Source organism: Sebastes fasciatus, chromosome 18, assembly GCF_043250625.1.
Source record: "Sebastes fasciatus isolate fSebFas1 chromosome 18, fSebFas1.pri, whole genome shotgun sequence".
Taxonomy (NCBI): domain Eukaryota; kingdom Metazoa; phylum Chordata; class Actinopteri; order Perciformes; family Sebastidae; genus Sebastes; species Sebastes fasciatus.
This window is the reverse complement of record NC_133812.1, coordinates 27,736,429-27,752,757: the sequence shown is the minus strand read 5'-3', so window position 1 is coordinate 27,752,757 and position 16,329 is coordinate 27,736,429. Positions and strand designations below refer to the sequence as shown.

General features: G+C 42.2%; 1 protein-coding gene across 1 annotated transcript in view; it reads right to left on the bottom strand.

The window, feature by feature from the left end:
- nmbr (neuromedin B receptor) overlaps nt 1-16,329 on the bottom strand; it is a 47,440-nt gene that overhangs the window by 16,395 nt on the left and 14,716 nt on the right. Inside the window, exons 2-3 of the mRNA XM_074615205.1 lie at nt 11,706-11,847; nt 9,735-9,950 (exon numbers count right to left, since the gene is read on the bottom strand). Coding sequence (XP_074471306.1) covers nt 9,735-9,950; nt 11,706-11,847 — 358 coding nt within the window. The remainder of the gene's footprint in view (nt 1-9,734; nt 9,951-11,705; nt 11,848-16,329) is intronic.

Below are 16,329 nucleotides of genomic sequence, written 5' to 3'. Positions count from 1 at the left end.
GTAGTCTATATTAGTAGATGTCTGTAATATTAATATACAGACGTTTGTCTTCTGACAGTGTGTAGCTACATGATGTGTACAACATTATGTTAGAGAACAATTAGGGCTACATCTGAAAGCCTGTTTCCATTAATACCATCTGTTAACTATGGTTTTTTTTAATCACTTAATTAAAAAGGTCGCATGAGTCAAGAGTAAACATGAGCACAACAAATACTGTGAGAAAAGCACCCAGCCACCTACACACAGTGATTATCCAGAGGAGAAAGTAAATAAACTTGAAATATGTGTGAGTAGAAAAGCACAAAAGGTCAATAAGTGTTTCTGTGTTGGAGGGTTTGAATAATTAATGAAGGTATTATGCACAATATGATGCAGATGCAACGCACATATTCCTTCTGCAGAAAAATAACTTTATATTCTTACATTGGCCCTAGAAGCAAAACTGAAAGAGTTTTTTACCTAGTGTTATTACGTGCATTAATAATTAATAAATAAATTCAACTCCAATAAGTATTTCTTTTAAATAATGCTCTGATATATGCCTATTGTTTAGCCGCCTACAGAGAGGAGTGTTGTCTTGTATCAGCCCTCTGTGGGAGGTTATCTCCTCTGTGTTTGACAGCTTAGAGTATAAATTGAATGTTTGAAATGAAGACAAACATGCAGACGCTTTGATTTCTTTTGATTCACACAACTTCTTGCATCCAGCACGTTTTCGACGTGGTGTTGAATCAGGAGACTTTTACGTTTGTGCTCAAAATCAACAGGACGTATCAGTCATGGGCACCGACAAAACGAAGCAAAACATTATATTAGAGGGAAACCTGGTGCGTTGAACACTGTCGTGTAACAACTTTGGTTGAATCTGTTGTGCACATGCCTTTTTAATATGTTTAATACGAGAGAAAAACATACCTCAAAGTCCTCAAAAACAAAATTAAAAATGCAGTTTAGTTGTACGGTAGTGGTGAATGAATGCCACGATAATGCGCGAGGCATTTAATGTGCAAAAAGAACGCCTTTCTTGTTTTTGGCGTGACATCTGTACGCCGTGTAGTTTGTACTGACTACAAATGCATTTGCGTAAATATGCTACGCTCAGAGCTAGTGATGTAGAATAAAAAGAGAGAGAGACTGCTGATGGTGGGAGGGAACACAGGACTTTCAACCAGGAGACCGCTGTTTTTTGTTAATGACATTTTATGATATGTTTTACGTACTTATTTTAAGCCCAACCATGATGTTTTTCTTAAACTTAAGTGAGTGGTTTTGTTGCCTGCAGACGTTACCGTAGTTTTGTTGTTTGGTGTCCTCATGACCCACGAAATGTCTGTGTAATGTCGTGCTATTTACGCGCCTTCCTGTGACCGGGTTGTGTATGGAAATGTCATATTGCAGGAGACACGGTTGACCAAGGAAACCGGAAACTGTAGCAAAACGGTGCAACACTGTTTTCAGATTGAACATGCCCAGACATTAAAAAATCAAGTTGATATTTAAACAAACATTTTTTTGGCACTGGAGGTCGTAGTTGACCCGTCTTTTCCTCTGCAGATGGAGGTTTACGCCGCCTCCATCAGCAGAGAACATGGAGGTGATGATGATGATGTAAGCTGGCAGGTGAAGCAGGGAAGAGATGTGGAGCAGTTTGAAAAGATTTGAGGTTGTAAGGGGACTTGAATTCTCTGAAGTAGACCCTGCAAAGTGTTTAATAAAGTGACAAGTTATCTCTGCAAACTTTGAGTTTCCTCTGGAGAGAGCTGTCTGACCTCACCCTGTACAAAAACCTCTCTCGTCTGTTGGCCACTGACCAACATTGGGATTTGAAGTTTATTGAATTGGTGGTCGTGCATGTTAGGAAAACCTTTTGCACACTAAAATATTGCTCACAAAACCTCCTGAATTTCCTTCCCCAACTCCTGTGGGTGGCTGCAGAGTGCAGCTCGCTGTAGGTCGGTGTGCTGCTGGACGCAGCCTGAGTCGTGGCTGCCTGCCAGCTTAGTGTCCTGCGCTCTGCATCACCCACACTGCCAAACCACACACACACACACACACTGTGTGTATAGGTCCGAGGCAGTTTCTGCAGAATCCTGCAGCTGTCAGTCAGCTGTCACTAGACGTGATTCAAGACATACTGCTGCTGCACTTTCTGCTCAGTCAACAGACACTAAAGTCTAAGTTGGAAGTGTAAACTCGAAGTAAAAGTTTTCCTCACAAACTTGCCCTAAAATGTGACTTTTTCAAACTGATAATAACTCCACTCTCAGTAACAAACTCCAGGAGGACTGTCACCAACTCTTTTTTAGCAGGAAACATTGAAACTGAGAGCTCTGACACACACGGTCCACTACCTGCCCAGCAGCAGACAGCAGACACACTCAGTTAGAAACCAGCTGGTGAACATAGTGGAGCGTTTAGCATCTAAAGAGACAGCTATTTCCCTCAGGAGGTGGTGGTGGAGACCAAATCAGAGCTAAAAGAGAGAGAGAATATTTGTCTCAGGTGGACACAAATAACACTCAAAGGGATGATCATGCTGCTCTGAGTCTGCAGTGGAAGTATATATGATGAGATGTCAGGGCTGCGCATCTGCATGTTCTTCTGCCCCCAAACTAAAAAAAAAACTTCAAATATCAAAGTCAATTTTTAGATTTTGTATTGTTAAAAGTTTTCTTCAAGAAAACTTTTAACCTTTTTAGTAAAATAAACTTCAGTAACAGTGTCGGGAGCTGAACCCTGGCTGCTGGAGGTGAAGGTTTATGGATTCATCGGTAGCAATTATTTAGATTTTGTGGTGCTGTTGTTGCAGATTGTATTGTTAAAAGTTAAAGGTTTTTCTTCATGGTGAACAATTTTAGTATAATGAAAACTTCAGTAAGTGTCGGGAGCTGAACCGTGGCTGCTAGAGGTGAAGGTTTATGGATTCATCGGTAGCAATTATTTGGATTTTTTCCAATGCTGTTGATACAGATTGTATTGTTCAAAGTTACAGGTTTTCTTCATGGTGATCTATTTAAGTAAAATAAAAACTTTTCTTTTCCGTGGCAGCGGTTATTGATGCTCCTTCTAAACTCTTGGCTCCTCTGCTGTTCCACTAAAACACAGGTATATGTTTTATTTAGTAAGATCTACTGCAGATGTTTAGTTTCTCCACCAGCCTGAAACATTGATAGCTACAAACCTGACGAGTCAGTTTCATCTCTCTGCTGCGTTTAACCTCCAACATCTGCAGAACATTACAGATCCTCCTCTTTCACTAACGTGTCTCATCGGATTCATCTCATTACAGTTAAATACATCCTTCTGTCTGGAAGCACAGAGTGATGATATAACTGTATAACTATAATAGTACAATTTTTCTTTTCATTATACAGACACACGCGTCTCTTTAATGATTCAACATCCACCTCCAGAAATAGTCATGTATTATTCTGATGGGAAATTCACAGCAGATGAATAATTACAGCCTCTCTGCATATGAATGTAATTCAAAATTCATTTCCCACTATATTATATTAACCTTGTGTAATATTATATAGAAAATATTAGTTCGTTTTTATAGATTCAGTGAGTCTCTTCTCTTTTTTCTTCCAAGCTCAACATTATTTTTATCTTCCTTGTGTTTTATGATTATATTGTGTTTGTTGTATGAGTTTGCCTTCACCTTTACTTTCAACTTCAATGTCAATATTTATAACAACTCACTGATAGAATATCAACTGCCCTTTCTGAAAGAATATACTCTTGGCATATTTATTCATCTTTTAAAGGCGTTCAATTCAATCAACCATGATAGCTTTCAATTATCCAGATAAATATTATAAATATATTAATGGTTTTAGGATTATTTACATCACAGCTATAATAACTTTATATATTTAGATATGACTCTCTCAAAAAGCACAAGTCTGACACAGTTATAATACTATGTGGGGTTCCTCATGGTCATGGTCACCATGAAAATACATTTTTGCAGATGATACAAATCTCATTTCATCACAATATAGCAGTAATTATTTTTGGAGAGTCCACCATTGGTTGGTGGACTACGACCAGAGTTCGGTTTTTTGGCCATCGCCATCTTGGTTTTTGGTTGTCGCCATCTTGATTTTTGGCGATAGCCATCTTGGTTTTTGGTCGTCGTCATCTTGGTTTTTGGCCGTGACCATCTTGGTTTTTTCTTATCACCATCTTGGTTTTTAGCGGTCGTCATCTTGGTTTTTGGTTGTCGTCATCTTGGTTTTTGGCCGTGACCATCTTGGTTTTTTCTTATCACCATCTTGGTTTTTAGCGGTCGTCATCTTGGTTTTTGGTCGTCGTCATCTTGGTTTTTGGCCGTGACCATCTTGGTTTTTTCTTATCACCATCTTGGTTTTTAGCGGTCGCCATCTTGGTTTTTGGTTGTCGTCATCTTGGTTTTTGTTGTCGTCATCTTGGTTTTTGGTTGTCGCCATCTTGGTTTTTGTTTGTCGCCATCTTGGTTTTTGTTTGTCGCCAACTAGGTTTTTGATCAACGCCCTCTTTGTTTTTGGACGACTCCATCTTGTTTTTTTGCAACCAGAAGTGACATGAGACGGTGGAGTTAAGTGCAACTGAACGCTGAATAAGTCATTTTTAGGCGACCAAAATGTCATAATTAACTTTGATGAAGTGAAAACAGATTGTGAAACCTTTAAAGTTGTAAAACGAAAACACGGACAACTCCCAGACCGGACAACGCCGTGGTAGCGACCTGTCAATCACAAGGTAGCCCCGCCCTAAACCATCCCCTGCTTTATGGTCTATCCGACTCTAAATGGGACCATCATTTACTAAAGGAACATCATGCTGTATTGAAGAAGACTTGAAACTAGAGATTGAGACCGTAAACTCATGTTTACAATGTTTACTGAGGTAATAAATCAAGAGAGAAGTAGGCTCATTTTCTCATAGACTTCTATACAATCAGACTTCTTTTAGCAACCAGAGGAGTCGCCCCCTGCTGGCTGTTAGAAAGAATGCAAGTTAAAGGCACTTCAGCATTGGCTTCACTTCTCAGACCTGTAGGTTTCTGCCTGGTTATATGTTATTTAAAGTTCGCAGTCAAGTTGATTATTCTTGGTTATAAGTTGATCAGCAGGCAAATGAACCAAACTAAAGACACAATATATTGTTTGTTAAAAACCACCAACTTATCTGAGCGTTTTCTGATCGAAGAAATTAAGCCTTCCAGCTCTGCTGTGTTTGTGTGTTGGGATGCAGCAGCTGTGAGTCTATGCTCTGTAATGCGTTTCTTATCTGTGGGAACATAATGAATTAGCTCTGCTCTCAGATAAGATAGTTTGGTATTGATGTGGGCATCGGCAGTTAATGTAACAATTGGCTTCCGACCTCTATAGATGTGGAGATGCGGGCGGCGAGTGAAGAGGCTTTTTCCTATTTAAGGAAGCACTGATAGCATCGCTGCCCCACGAGGACGCACGCACAGGTGGATTTAACTGTAATGAGATGAATTAGACGACATGCGATATGATGTAGAGCAGGGGTGCCCAATACGTCGATCACGATCTACCGGTCGATCGCAAAGGTAGTGTGGGTAGATCGCATGGCATTAAAAAAAATAAATAAAATTTTTTTTTTTTTAAATAGACGTCAGCCAACAAATTGCAACACTGTTTCACCTGAACTCATCTGGAGTGGAGGATGAGATTTTGACACTACAAGCTGACATTCAGCTTAAGTCCAGGGCTCATGGACAGTTCTGGAACTTACTCACAGAGGAAAAGTACCTCAACATGAGGAAATGTGCTACCTCCTTGACTGCATTATTCGGCTCCACTTATTTATGCGAGTCAGCCTTTTCCCACATGAAGATTATTAAGTCCAAATACCGTTCCACCTTGACTGATGATCATTTGGAAGTGTGCTTGAGGCTGGCTATCAGCAGCTACTGTCCGGACTATGCATCCCTGGCTGATTCCATTCAGTGCAAGTCATCAGAGTAAGGTAATGACAAAAAATGTACAGAGTTATATTGTACAATATGGGTTCATGCAGTTATGCAAGGTACACCAACATATATTGTACATATAAAGAATACTCAATATATTTATAAATAAATATATGTTTTGCATTTTTATAGTAGGTAGATCATTTTGACTTGGTCATTTTATAAGTAGCTCGCATGCTGAAAAAGTGTGTGCACCCCTGATGTAGAGGGAGGAGATATCTAATGTTAGAGGAGTTCTTCAGAGCTCTGTGAAGTCAAGTTCTTCCACATACAAGCTGGGAAAACTTTTGTGTAACATGTTTATTTTATGTGTCTGTAATTTCCTAATAATTTCCTAAAAAGTTTTTGAAAGTTTCCTGGAAATGACTTATTTATTGAGGAAAGAGATAATAGTCTTGTAGTTTTTGCAGTGGGATTTCCTTGAAAGAACTCCAAAGTGATACAAATATTCATATATGCACAGACTGTAAATAAGAAGTGGTTGTAGTCACCGTGACGTCACCCGTTGGTTTGTGGACTTCTGTTTTGAAGTCTTGAGTTTGGCTTTTTTGCCGCCACCATCTTGGTTTATGGCCGTCGCCATTTGGTTTTTGGCCGAAACCATTTCGGTTTTTGCCGTCACCGTCTTGGTTTTTGGTCTTAGCCATCTTGGTCGTTGCCATTTTGTTTTTTGGCCGTCAACATCTTGGTTTTTATGACGCGCCTTAGTTAGAATTGTAGGACCACTGACCAAGTGTTTGTATTTCACGAGTTGGGAGTGAGAACGTGTTGTTTTGACAGAATCATCCAGATACATTATAGTAGTAGTAGTTTATACTGGAGATCTGGGAAAAAGAAGCAAGTGGTTGCTTTTTTTGTTCACAAAGTCAATGTGACGGTTCTGTGATAGAAATAGATGATTGGATAGATAACTAATTAGTAGGCCAATCTTGACTGACTCGCATGTACTGTATATTTTGGGCATATTCTCTACTATTATCTGCTTGTAAATATGAAAGCTTATGGAACAGATAAAGATGAGGTAGTTATCTGCAGCTCCAGTATAAAACACACTGACCGACATCAGAGTGTGTTTTTCACGTCTCAGTGGTCGCCTCTGATGATCCCCCTCCTCTTCTCTCAGCTCTCTTAGCGTCAGGACTTGATTCACTGTTTGTCGGTCAGAGATTCTCCATTAACCCCGAGTGTGTCCAGGTCAACCTCTCTGCAGAGTGTCCTTTCAGAGCTGCAGAGCCCCGCAGGCTGCAGCAGAGATGTCACCCAGACGACTTTCCCTTCAGGATTTATGTGTTTTTAAGGTGACACGTTCAGCTAATGGGCTCCACACAGAGTATGAAATGATAATAATAACAATATCTACCGCAACTTTACCTCCACTGGCACCGCCAGGACTCTTCTGGAGTCTGTTGGGGAGAGTCAAAGGCTGTATTCACCGACTACATACTACTGACGAACGCAATAGTATACAGTACATACTGGGTTCCTCAGTAGTATGTAGTATGCAACGGTTAAATTGATGTATTTTGCCCTTCTCTCTCCTCTTCTCTCTCCTCTTCTCTCTCCTCTTCCCTCTCCTCTTTCTTCTCCTCTTCTCTCTCCTCTTCCCTCTCTTCTTCCCTCTCCTCTTCACTCTCCTCTTCTCTCTCCTCTTCTCTCTCCTCTTCCATCTCCTCTTTCCTCGTCTCTTCCCTCTCCTCTCCTCTTCTCTCTCCTCTTCTCTCTCCTCTTCTCTTCCCTCTCCTCTTCCCTCTCCTCTTCCCTCTCCTCTTCTCTCTCCTCTTCTCTCTCCTCTTCTCTCTCCTCTTCTCTCTCCTCCTCCATCTCCTCTTCCCTCTCCTCTTCTCTCTCCTCTTCTCTCTCCTCTTCCCTCTCCTCTTCTCTCTCCTCTTCTCTCTCCTCTTCTCTCTCCTCCTCCATCTCCTCTTCCCTCTCCTCTTCTCTCTCCTCTTCTCTCTCCTCTTCCCTCTCCTCTTCTCTCTCCTCTTCTCTCTCCTCTTCTCTCTCCTCTCTCCTCTTCTCTCTCCTCTTCTCTCTTCTCTCTCCTCTTCCCTCTCCTCTTCCCTCTCCTCTTCCCTCTCCTCTTCTCTCTCCTCTTCTCTCTCCTCTTCCCTCTCCTCTTCTCTCTCCTCTTCTCTCTCCTCTTCTCTCTTCTCTCTCCTCTTCTCTCTCCTCTTCTCTCTCCTCTTCTCTCTCCTCTCTCCTCTTCTCTCTTCTCTCTCCTCTTCCCTCTCCTCTTCCCTCTCCTCTTTCCTCTCCTCTTCCCTCTCCTCTTATCTCTCCTCTTCTCTCTCCTCTTCCCTCTCTTATTCTCTCTCCTCTTCTCTCTCCTCTTCTCTATCCTCTCCTCTCTCCTCTTCCCTCTCTTATTCTCTCTCCTCTTCTCTCTCCTCTTCCCTCTCCTCTTCTCTCTCCTCTTCTCTCTCCTCTTCCCTCTCTTATTCTCTCTCCTCTTCTCTCTCCTCTTCTCTATCCTCTTCTCTCTCCTCTTCCCTCTCTTATTCTCTCTCTCCTCTCCTCTCTCCTCTTCCCTCTCCTCTTCTCTCTCCTCTTCCCTCTCTTATTCTCTCTCTTCTCTCTCCTCGTCTCTCTCCTCTTCTCTATCCTCTCCTCTCTCCTCTTCCCTCTCCTCTTCTCTTCCCTTTTCCCTCTCTTATTCTCTCTCTCCTCTCCTCTCTCCTCTTCCCTCTCCTCTTCTCTCTCCTCTTCCCTCTCTTATTCTCTCTCTTCTCTCTCCTCTTCTCTCTCCTCTTCTCTATCCTCTCCTCTCTCCTCTCTCCTCTTCCCTCTCCTCTTCTCTCTCCTCTTCCCTCTCCTCTTCTCTTCCCTTTTCCCTCTCCTCTTCTCTCTCCTCTTCCCTCTCCTCTTCTCTCTCCTCTTCCCTCTTCCCCTCCTCTTTTTTTCACTAGTCATTTAAAACAAATCTAACTCAAGTCACAAGTAACTTGAAAGTTTCTTCGAGGTAGCTTAACAGGAGCAGAAAAATATAAACACTTGTAAATAATTAGAGAGGTTCTCTGTTCAAAGGAGGAACTGGGAGCAGCAGTTTGGTGGGTGTGACACGACTCTGTCGACCCCTGTGACCTCTCCTCCATCTGTGACCATCGGTGTAAAGTGATTATTCCCTCCAGCTGACTGTCCTCCGCTAAACCTCCGCTACACCTCCCTCATGGCTGGATGTTTACTGCAGCAGTGTGGGTGGGAGGTGAAGGTGCAAAGAGCTTCATGTCTCAGTCGATCCCCGTTAAACTAAAAACTACCAGACTCTTTAGAAATCACTGGATGCACTGAACTCATTTAGTTGTTCAACTTTGTCTGTTTCTGATTTATTCTCTAATTCTGCTTTAATATGGAGCGACTTTTGTTTCTTTATTATGCAATCAGACCGAATATGTTTGAGAGCAAAACTATCGACACTGCAATCAATGTTTTATTGTAGGTCAAATAAATGTGTGATTAATAATGTATTCATGTGAATCAGACTCTGCTGTTTGAAAATCTCGAAGCTTTGTTTGCTGCTGAGCTGAACACAAACAGAAGTTTAGATTCACATTAATACATTAAAACCTGAACACCAGTAGCGTTAAAGAGCCGTATACACAATGAAAACCTGCAGAATGCTGTGTGACAGAGACAGAGCAGCTCTTTGTCAGCTCATGTATTCATTCATTCATTCATTGATCCGTGACTCGCTGGGTCGGCGGGTCGGCGGGTCGGCGGGTCGGTGGGTCGGCGGATGGCTCACCTGTCTCTTGGTGTGCTCGCTGACCTCCCCCGGCATGTCGTGGGCGCTCTTGATGAGCGTACGGGCGATGTGGTAATAGTACACCGAGATGATGGTCAGAGGGATCAGGAAGTAAACCAGGAAGATCATCACCGAGTGGATCTTAGGATGCAACTGATTGGACAGCGGGTAGGGCACGCAGTTCACGAAGGTCACGTTGGTGTGGTCCTTGTGACCCTGAGAGGAGGAGAGGGGAAGAGGAAAGGAAATAAGGAAAGGATAGGGGAGGAGGAGAGAAAAGGACGTAAGGATAGTAGAGGAAGAGATAAGGGAGTAGGAAAAGAAACAAGGAGATGAGAGGGGAGGAGGAGGAGAAGAGGAGACAAGGAAACAAGGACAGGAGGAGCGGTAGGAAGAACAAGGTGAAGAGAGGAGGAGAGGGAAGGAGGAGAGATGAAAGGACACAAAGGGTCCACAAAGAAGGAGATAGAATTAGGGAGGAAGAGAGGAGAGGAGGGGAGAGGAGGGGAGAGGGGAGGGGAGGAAGAAACAAGGAGAAGAGATTGGATTAGGGAGGAAGAGAGGAGATAAGAGGAGCAAAGGGTGGAGGAAAGGAAACATGGAGAAGAGATGGGAGGTAGGAAGAGGAGAGGAAACAAGGAGATGGGAGGGATAAGAGAAAACAAGGGAGGAGAGGGGAGTGAAGAGGAGAGGAAAAGAGAGGAGAGGAGATATGGAGATGAGGAGAATAAAGAAACACAGAAACAGAAGAGGAAGAAGTGAAGGAGGAGCAGGAGGAGGAGGAGAACGAGAACGAGAAGAGGAGGAAATGAAGGGAGAGTAAAGACAAAACATCAGTGAGGATCATAAAACGGACCGTAGAGTAAATGGGGAACACTTGTCATTCATAAATCTGACTGCAGAGCAGTTTTTCGGTGTCGGGGGGGTGTTTGTGTGCTGCTCGGACTGAACCAGTGATGAGCCTTCAACAGGAAGTGATGAAGAGCTCCCATTCAGTCTGAATGGACACAAGGTCACCAGCACTCTGCCAACAGAGAGGACTCTTTATGTAGTTCTGCTGAAATCCAGCCGATGGTTGACGGACTGTTTGTTTTCTTAGTTGACTGCAGTGTTTAAACAGTTCTCATATCTGTACCATATCATACCTTCTATTGTGTAATTTATCCGTCAACTTTCCTGTTAAAGGGTAACTTGGGTATTTTACAACCTGGGTTTTTTTTGGACATTTTTCTGAATTTTCTTTTTTACTTTTTTTTACTTTTTATGATTTTTTTTCAGACATTTAATGAACTTTTTATTCACTTTTTTTACTTTTTTTTTTACTTTTTTTCAAACAGCTTTGGACATTTTTCGGACTTTTCTTTTCCCTTTCTTTCGTACATATGTCGGACATTTTTTTTAATACATTTTTTCAGACTTTTATCAAACTTTTCTTTTTACTTTTTTAAAAAAAAATTCGGACTTTTTTCTGACTTTTTTTCAGCCATTTTTTAAAAACTTTTTTTCGGTCATTTGTCGGACATTATTATACATTATATATATATATGTATATATATATATATATACATGGCAGAACATCTTCAGGCTCTCAAGGCATTTTTTATGGAGATTTCCTGCTTTTCTCTGATTTATATCATATTAAACTAAATGTTGTTGGGTTTTGGACAAAGCAGAACATTTAAAGACATCATCTTGGACTTTGAGAAAGTGAGGTGTACATTCGACATTTTATAGACCAAACGATTAATCAATAAACCTAGAAAATAATCGGCATAATGGATAATGAAAATAATCGTTAGTTGCAGCCCTATGAACATCCAGGATAGGACAAAATGTGAAGAATATGCAGATGACATGATTTTAATTATTACAGTCAATGTTCTCAGATAGATAGATGTATGAAGGGCTTAGCTACATTATTTAAAGTAATGGTTGTTGTAGTACTTATTACAGTAGTATCTATTGTTTTACCTGCATGGAGACAACTTGTGAGAAGATGGCCTCAGGAACAGCCAGCAGGACGGACAGCAGCCAGATAGAGACGGCCTTCAGACACGTCCAGAAGACGGCTCTGGACGTCTGGATGTCCATCGGGTTCACGATCGCCTTGTACCTGACGGAGACAGAGAGACAAACATCTGTCAAACATCTGCAGAGCAACAGGTACCGTCACAGTCTCAATGGGACAACAAACACTGACCCAGACAGGAGGAACGGAGATGGTACTGAAAAACCAGAGACGCCTAACCGTCGCAAAATAGATAGAGCCAGAGCAACACAACCTCCTCTCCCCGCCAGATAAATAGAGCCAGAGCAACACAACCTCCTCTCCACGCTAGATGGATAGAGTCAGAGCAACACGACCTCCACTCCACACCAGATAGATAGAACCAGAGCAACACGACCTCCTCTCCACACCAGATAGATAGAGCCAGAGCAACACAACCTCCTCTCCACGCCAGATAGATAAAGCCAGAGCAACACAACCTCCTCTCCACACTAGATGGATAGAGTCAGAGCAACACGACCTCCACTCCACGCCAGATAGATAAAGCCAGAGCAACACAACCTCCTCTCCACACTAGATGGATAGAGTCAGAGCAACACAACCTCCTCTCCACGCTAGATGGATAGAGTCAGAGCAACACGACCTCCACTCCACGCCAGATAGATAAAGCCAGAGCAACACAACCTCCTCTCCACACCAAACAGATAGAGCCAGAGCAACACGACCTCCTCTCCATGCCAAACAGATACAGCCAGAGCAACACAACCTCCTCTGTACGCCAAACAGACAGAGCCAGAGTAACATGACCTCCTTTCCACGCCAAACAGCTAAAGCCAGACAACACAACCTCCTCTCCATGCCAAACAGATAAAGCCAGAGCAACACAACCTCCTCTCCACACCAAACAGATAGAGCCAGAGCAACACGACCTCCTCTCCATGCCAAACAGATAAAGCCAGAGCAACACAACCTCCTCTCCACACCAGATAGATAGAGCCAGAGCAACACAACCTCCTCTCCATGCCAAACAGCTAGAACCAGAGCAACACAACCTCCTCTCCATGCCAAACAGATAGAGCCAGAGCAACACGACCTCCTCTCCAAGCCAAACAGATAAAGCCAGACAACACAACCTCCTCTCCACGCCAAACAAATAGAGCCAGAGCAACACAACCTCCACTCCACACCAGATAGATAGAACCAGAGCAACACAACCTCCTCTCCACGCCAAACAGATAGAGCCAGATTTTCATGAATTGCATATAAACAACCTTAAACACACTCAGGTGAAACAGCTTGCAGCGCTTCTGCAGGGCACAGCTGCACCTACAAAACAGATCACCTCCCATGGTGCATTGCAGCAGCAGCAACACTGAACCCTCATCATCTACTACCTGTGACCTTCCACCTCCTAAAGCTAGCGGGAGAAACGCAAGTTTTCTCTATGTGATGCTGGAGGCTTTAACAAACTTCTCAACAACCCCCCCCCACACACACACACACACACACGTCGTCTTATGGGCAACGCTTCAACATGAATCTATGAATAAACAGATTAAATGAGACCCTCAGAAGGCTGCCACATTAATAAAAGAAGGAAAACCATTATGAAATGACCCATAATTTCAGACTTTCTGGACCGAAACCAAACATACATCATTTAATAATTATATCATCTTTTCATTTGACAGCATTAGTGGCTCGGGGCTCTTTGTTAGTTAATGATAAGCTCCAGCAGCCGTCCGACTGCAGGCTGGAGGACAAAGAGAGGAAACAATAAGACTTTGTCACTCTCACTGTAATTATTCTTTATGTGTCATCATTGAGCTGCAGTCTCTAGACAGAGATCAGCTGGACGGAGACGCAGTGTTCATTAGCATCAGTGAGTGACAGCCATCTGTTCATCTGATGTATGGATGACGTTTACATGTAGAAATACAACACAGTCTCACGGATGTTTTGTGAAATACTCATGAAATTTAATCCATGTGATTCGTGTACATTCGTGACGCTCAGCACGACTTTCAACAACGTATTTTTCGTGCGTTTACCTGTGAATGTCCAGCAACACGTGTCAATTTCCACTCCAGTCTTTTCAAAATAAAACTATTTAGTTAGGTTTATGAATAAATTAATATCGAAGTTACTGTATGTAACGTTAATACACTGACTATAAGGATGTATGTATACTGTACATGTAGCAGCAACATCATGCAGAAACCTACGTCAGGTCAGGTGGCAAAATCTTGGAGCTAAGTACAACCGACATTTTTAGACGACCAAAATGTTATAATCAACTTTGATGAAGTGAAAACACACTGTGAAAGGGTTAAAGTTCTAAGACGAAAACACAGCCAACTCCCAGACCGGACAACGCCGTGGTAGCGACCTGTCAATCACAAGGTAGCCCCGCCCTAAAGCATCCCCTGCTTTATGGTCTATCTGACTCTAAATGGGACCATAATTTACTAAATGAACATCATGCTGTATTGAAGAAGACTTGAAACTAGCGATTGAGATCATAAACTCATGTTCACAATGTTTACTGAGGTAATAAATCAAGTGAGAAGTAAGCTCATTTTCTCATAGACTTCTATACAACCAGACTTCTTTTAGCAACCAGAGGAGTCGCCCCCTGCTGGCTGTTAGAAAGAATGCAAGGACACATCCAAAACTGCCACAAGAGGGCTTTGTGCAAACCAGTCAAGTTCTTTCACAGCAAAGTATTAAAAGCATTTCTTTATGGAGCTGGTTTTGTTAACTGGGGGGCATCATCATGTTGAATGAGGAAAGAAACAAACTGTTGACACTTTATTGTGGGAAAATAGCATTTTGATGCCAAAACATACTTCGACCAAAGTTTGAATGTTCATATTTGAATGCATAAAGAACACCACTGTGAAGCTATAGAATGATATAAAAGCATAAAAAACAAACAAAAAGAATGTACCTGCCCTTTAAAACACAGTTTAGAGTCATATACATCCGCCAACTGAAAGGGCAGAAAGAGACAAAGATCCCTCTGAGCAACAGAAGAAATCAGCAGGTATCGGTAAAAGACACTGAGCTTATTTAAACCGGAACAGCTTCCTGTTTCAGTTTCATTCTTCTTCTTTTGGGGACAAAACTATTTCACAGGTAAATAACACATTTGGTGTCTGAATTATACCGTTTTTATCTCTGTTAAAATAGTTGTTATTGCAGGAAAAACATCAATATAACATCTGATTCACAACTTTTCAACGGTGCATAGAAAACGTTATTATGTACTTCAGCATCATTTGTATATATAAATACGTGATATGTGATCTAAGTGATGCTTGTATTAGACAGTCAGAAACTCTGACTGCTTCCAGCGCTGCTGTCATGACCGGATCTTGTATTTCCACCCAGATATCCTGTTTTCTGTCCGATAGCACTTTATTTACTCATCCTTATAAAAAAAAACTATTCTTTGTCCACCTGCTGTATTTTATTCATAGAGACACACACAAGGTCACAGCGAGGTCCGATCAGTCCAGAGTTTCAGCCTGAGAGTCCACTGCTCCTCATTCTCTGTCATACAGCTCACCATAAATCTTACATCATTGTGCTCCATCGCTCTTTATGTATTATAGATGTAATGAATTATTGATTATTTATGTCATATAGGAGCTGGATGTTTTGTCCCCCGGGCAGTAAATATTTTCAGGTGGTAAGAATGTAACTATGGGGAAAGTCTGGAGCAAATGATGCCAGCGATGAGCAACGATGGTGGCAACAGGTTTATCCAAGCAGGAGGAAACACGCAGCCTTGGTGGAAGTAGCTACACTATATGGCCAAAAGTAGGTGAACTCGTGATTGTGACACTATGTTCATTTGACCCGTCTCACTTGTCAAATATTGCCGCTTCGTCAAGTCCCCCTCGTCGTCTGATACTGACGGACACGAGCTTTCAACTAACTCCAATGTGAACCCGTCGGCGTCGTTACTAGACTGGAGATTGGATGGGTCAAACAAGTAGACGTTCACCCAGGAGACCACTGTTCGTGTCACGTGTGAAAGCAAGACAACGTTGACTTATTTTACCATTGTTTTGTTACGTAACTTCCGTTCGCCAGTTGCGCAACAAACGTAGTTATTTGAACACAAGCCACAATGTTTTCCTAAACGTAACCCAGTACTTTTGAGAACTAAGTAAACCTACATTGGAAGCATAGACTGTATACAAGAAGTGGACGTAGTCACCGTGACGTCACCCATTGGTTTGTGGACTTGAGTTTGGCATTTTGGTGGTTGCCATCTTGGTTTTTGGTCGTCGCCATTTTGGTTTTTGGTCGTCGTCTTCTTGGTTTTTGGTCGTCGTCTTCTTGGTTTTTGGTCATCTCCATTTTGGTTTTTGGCCATTGCCATCTTGGTTTTTTGGTAGTCCCCATCTTGGATTTTGGTCATCCCCATTTTGGTTTTTGGCTGTTGCAATATTGGTGTTTTGATAGTCCCTATCTTGGGTTTTGGTCATCCCGATTTTGGTTTTTGGTTGTCACCATCTGGGTTTTTTTTTCAACCAGATGTGACATGAGCAGCTAAGTAGAGGGCTCTGTGCAGAC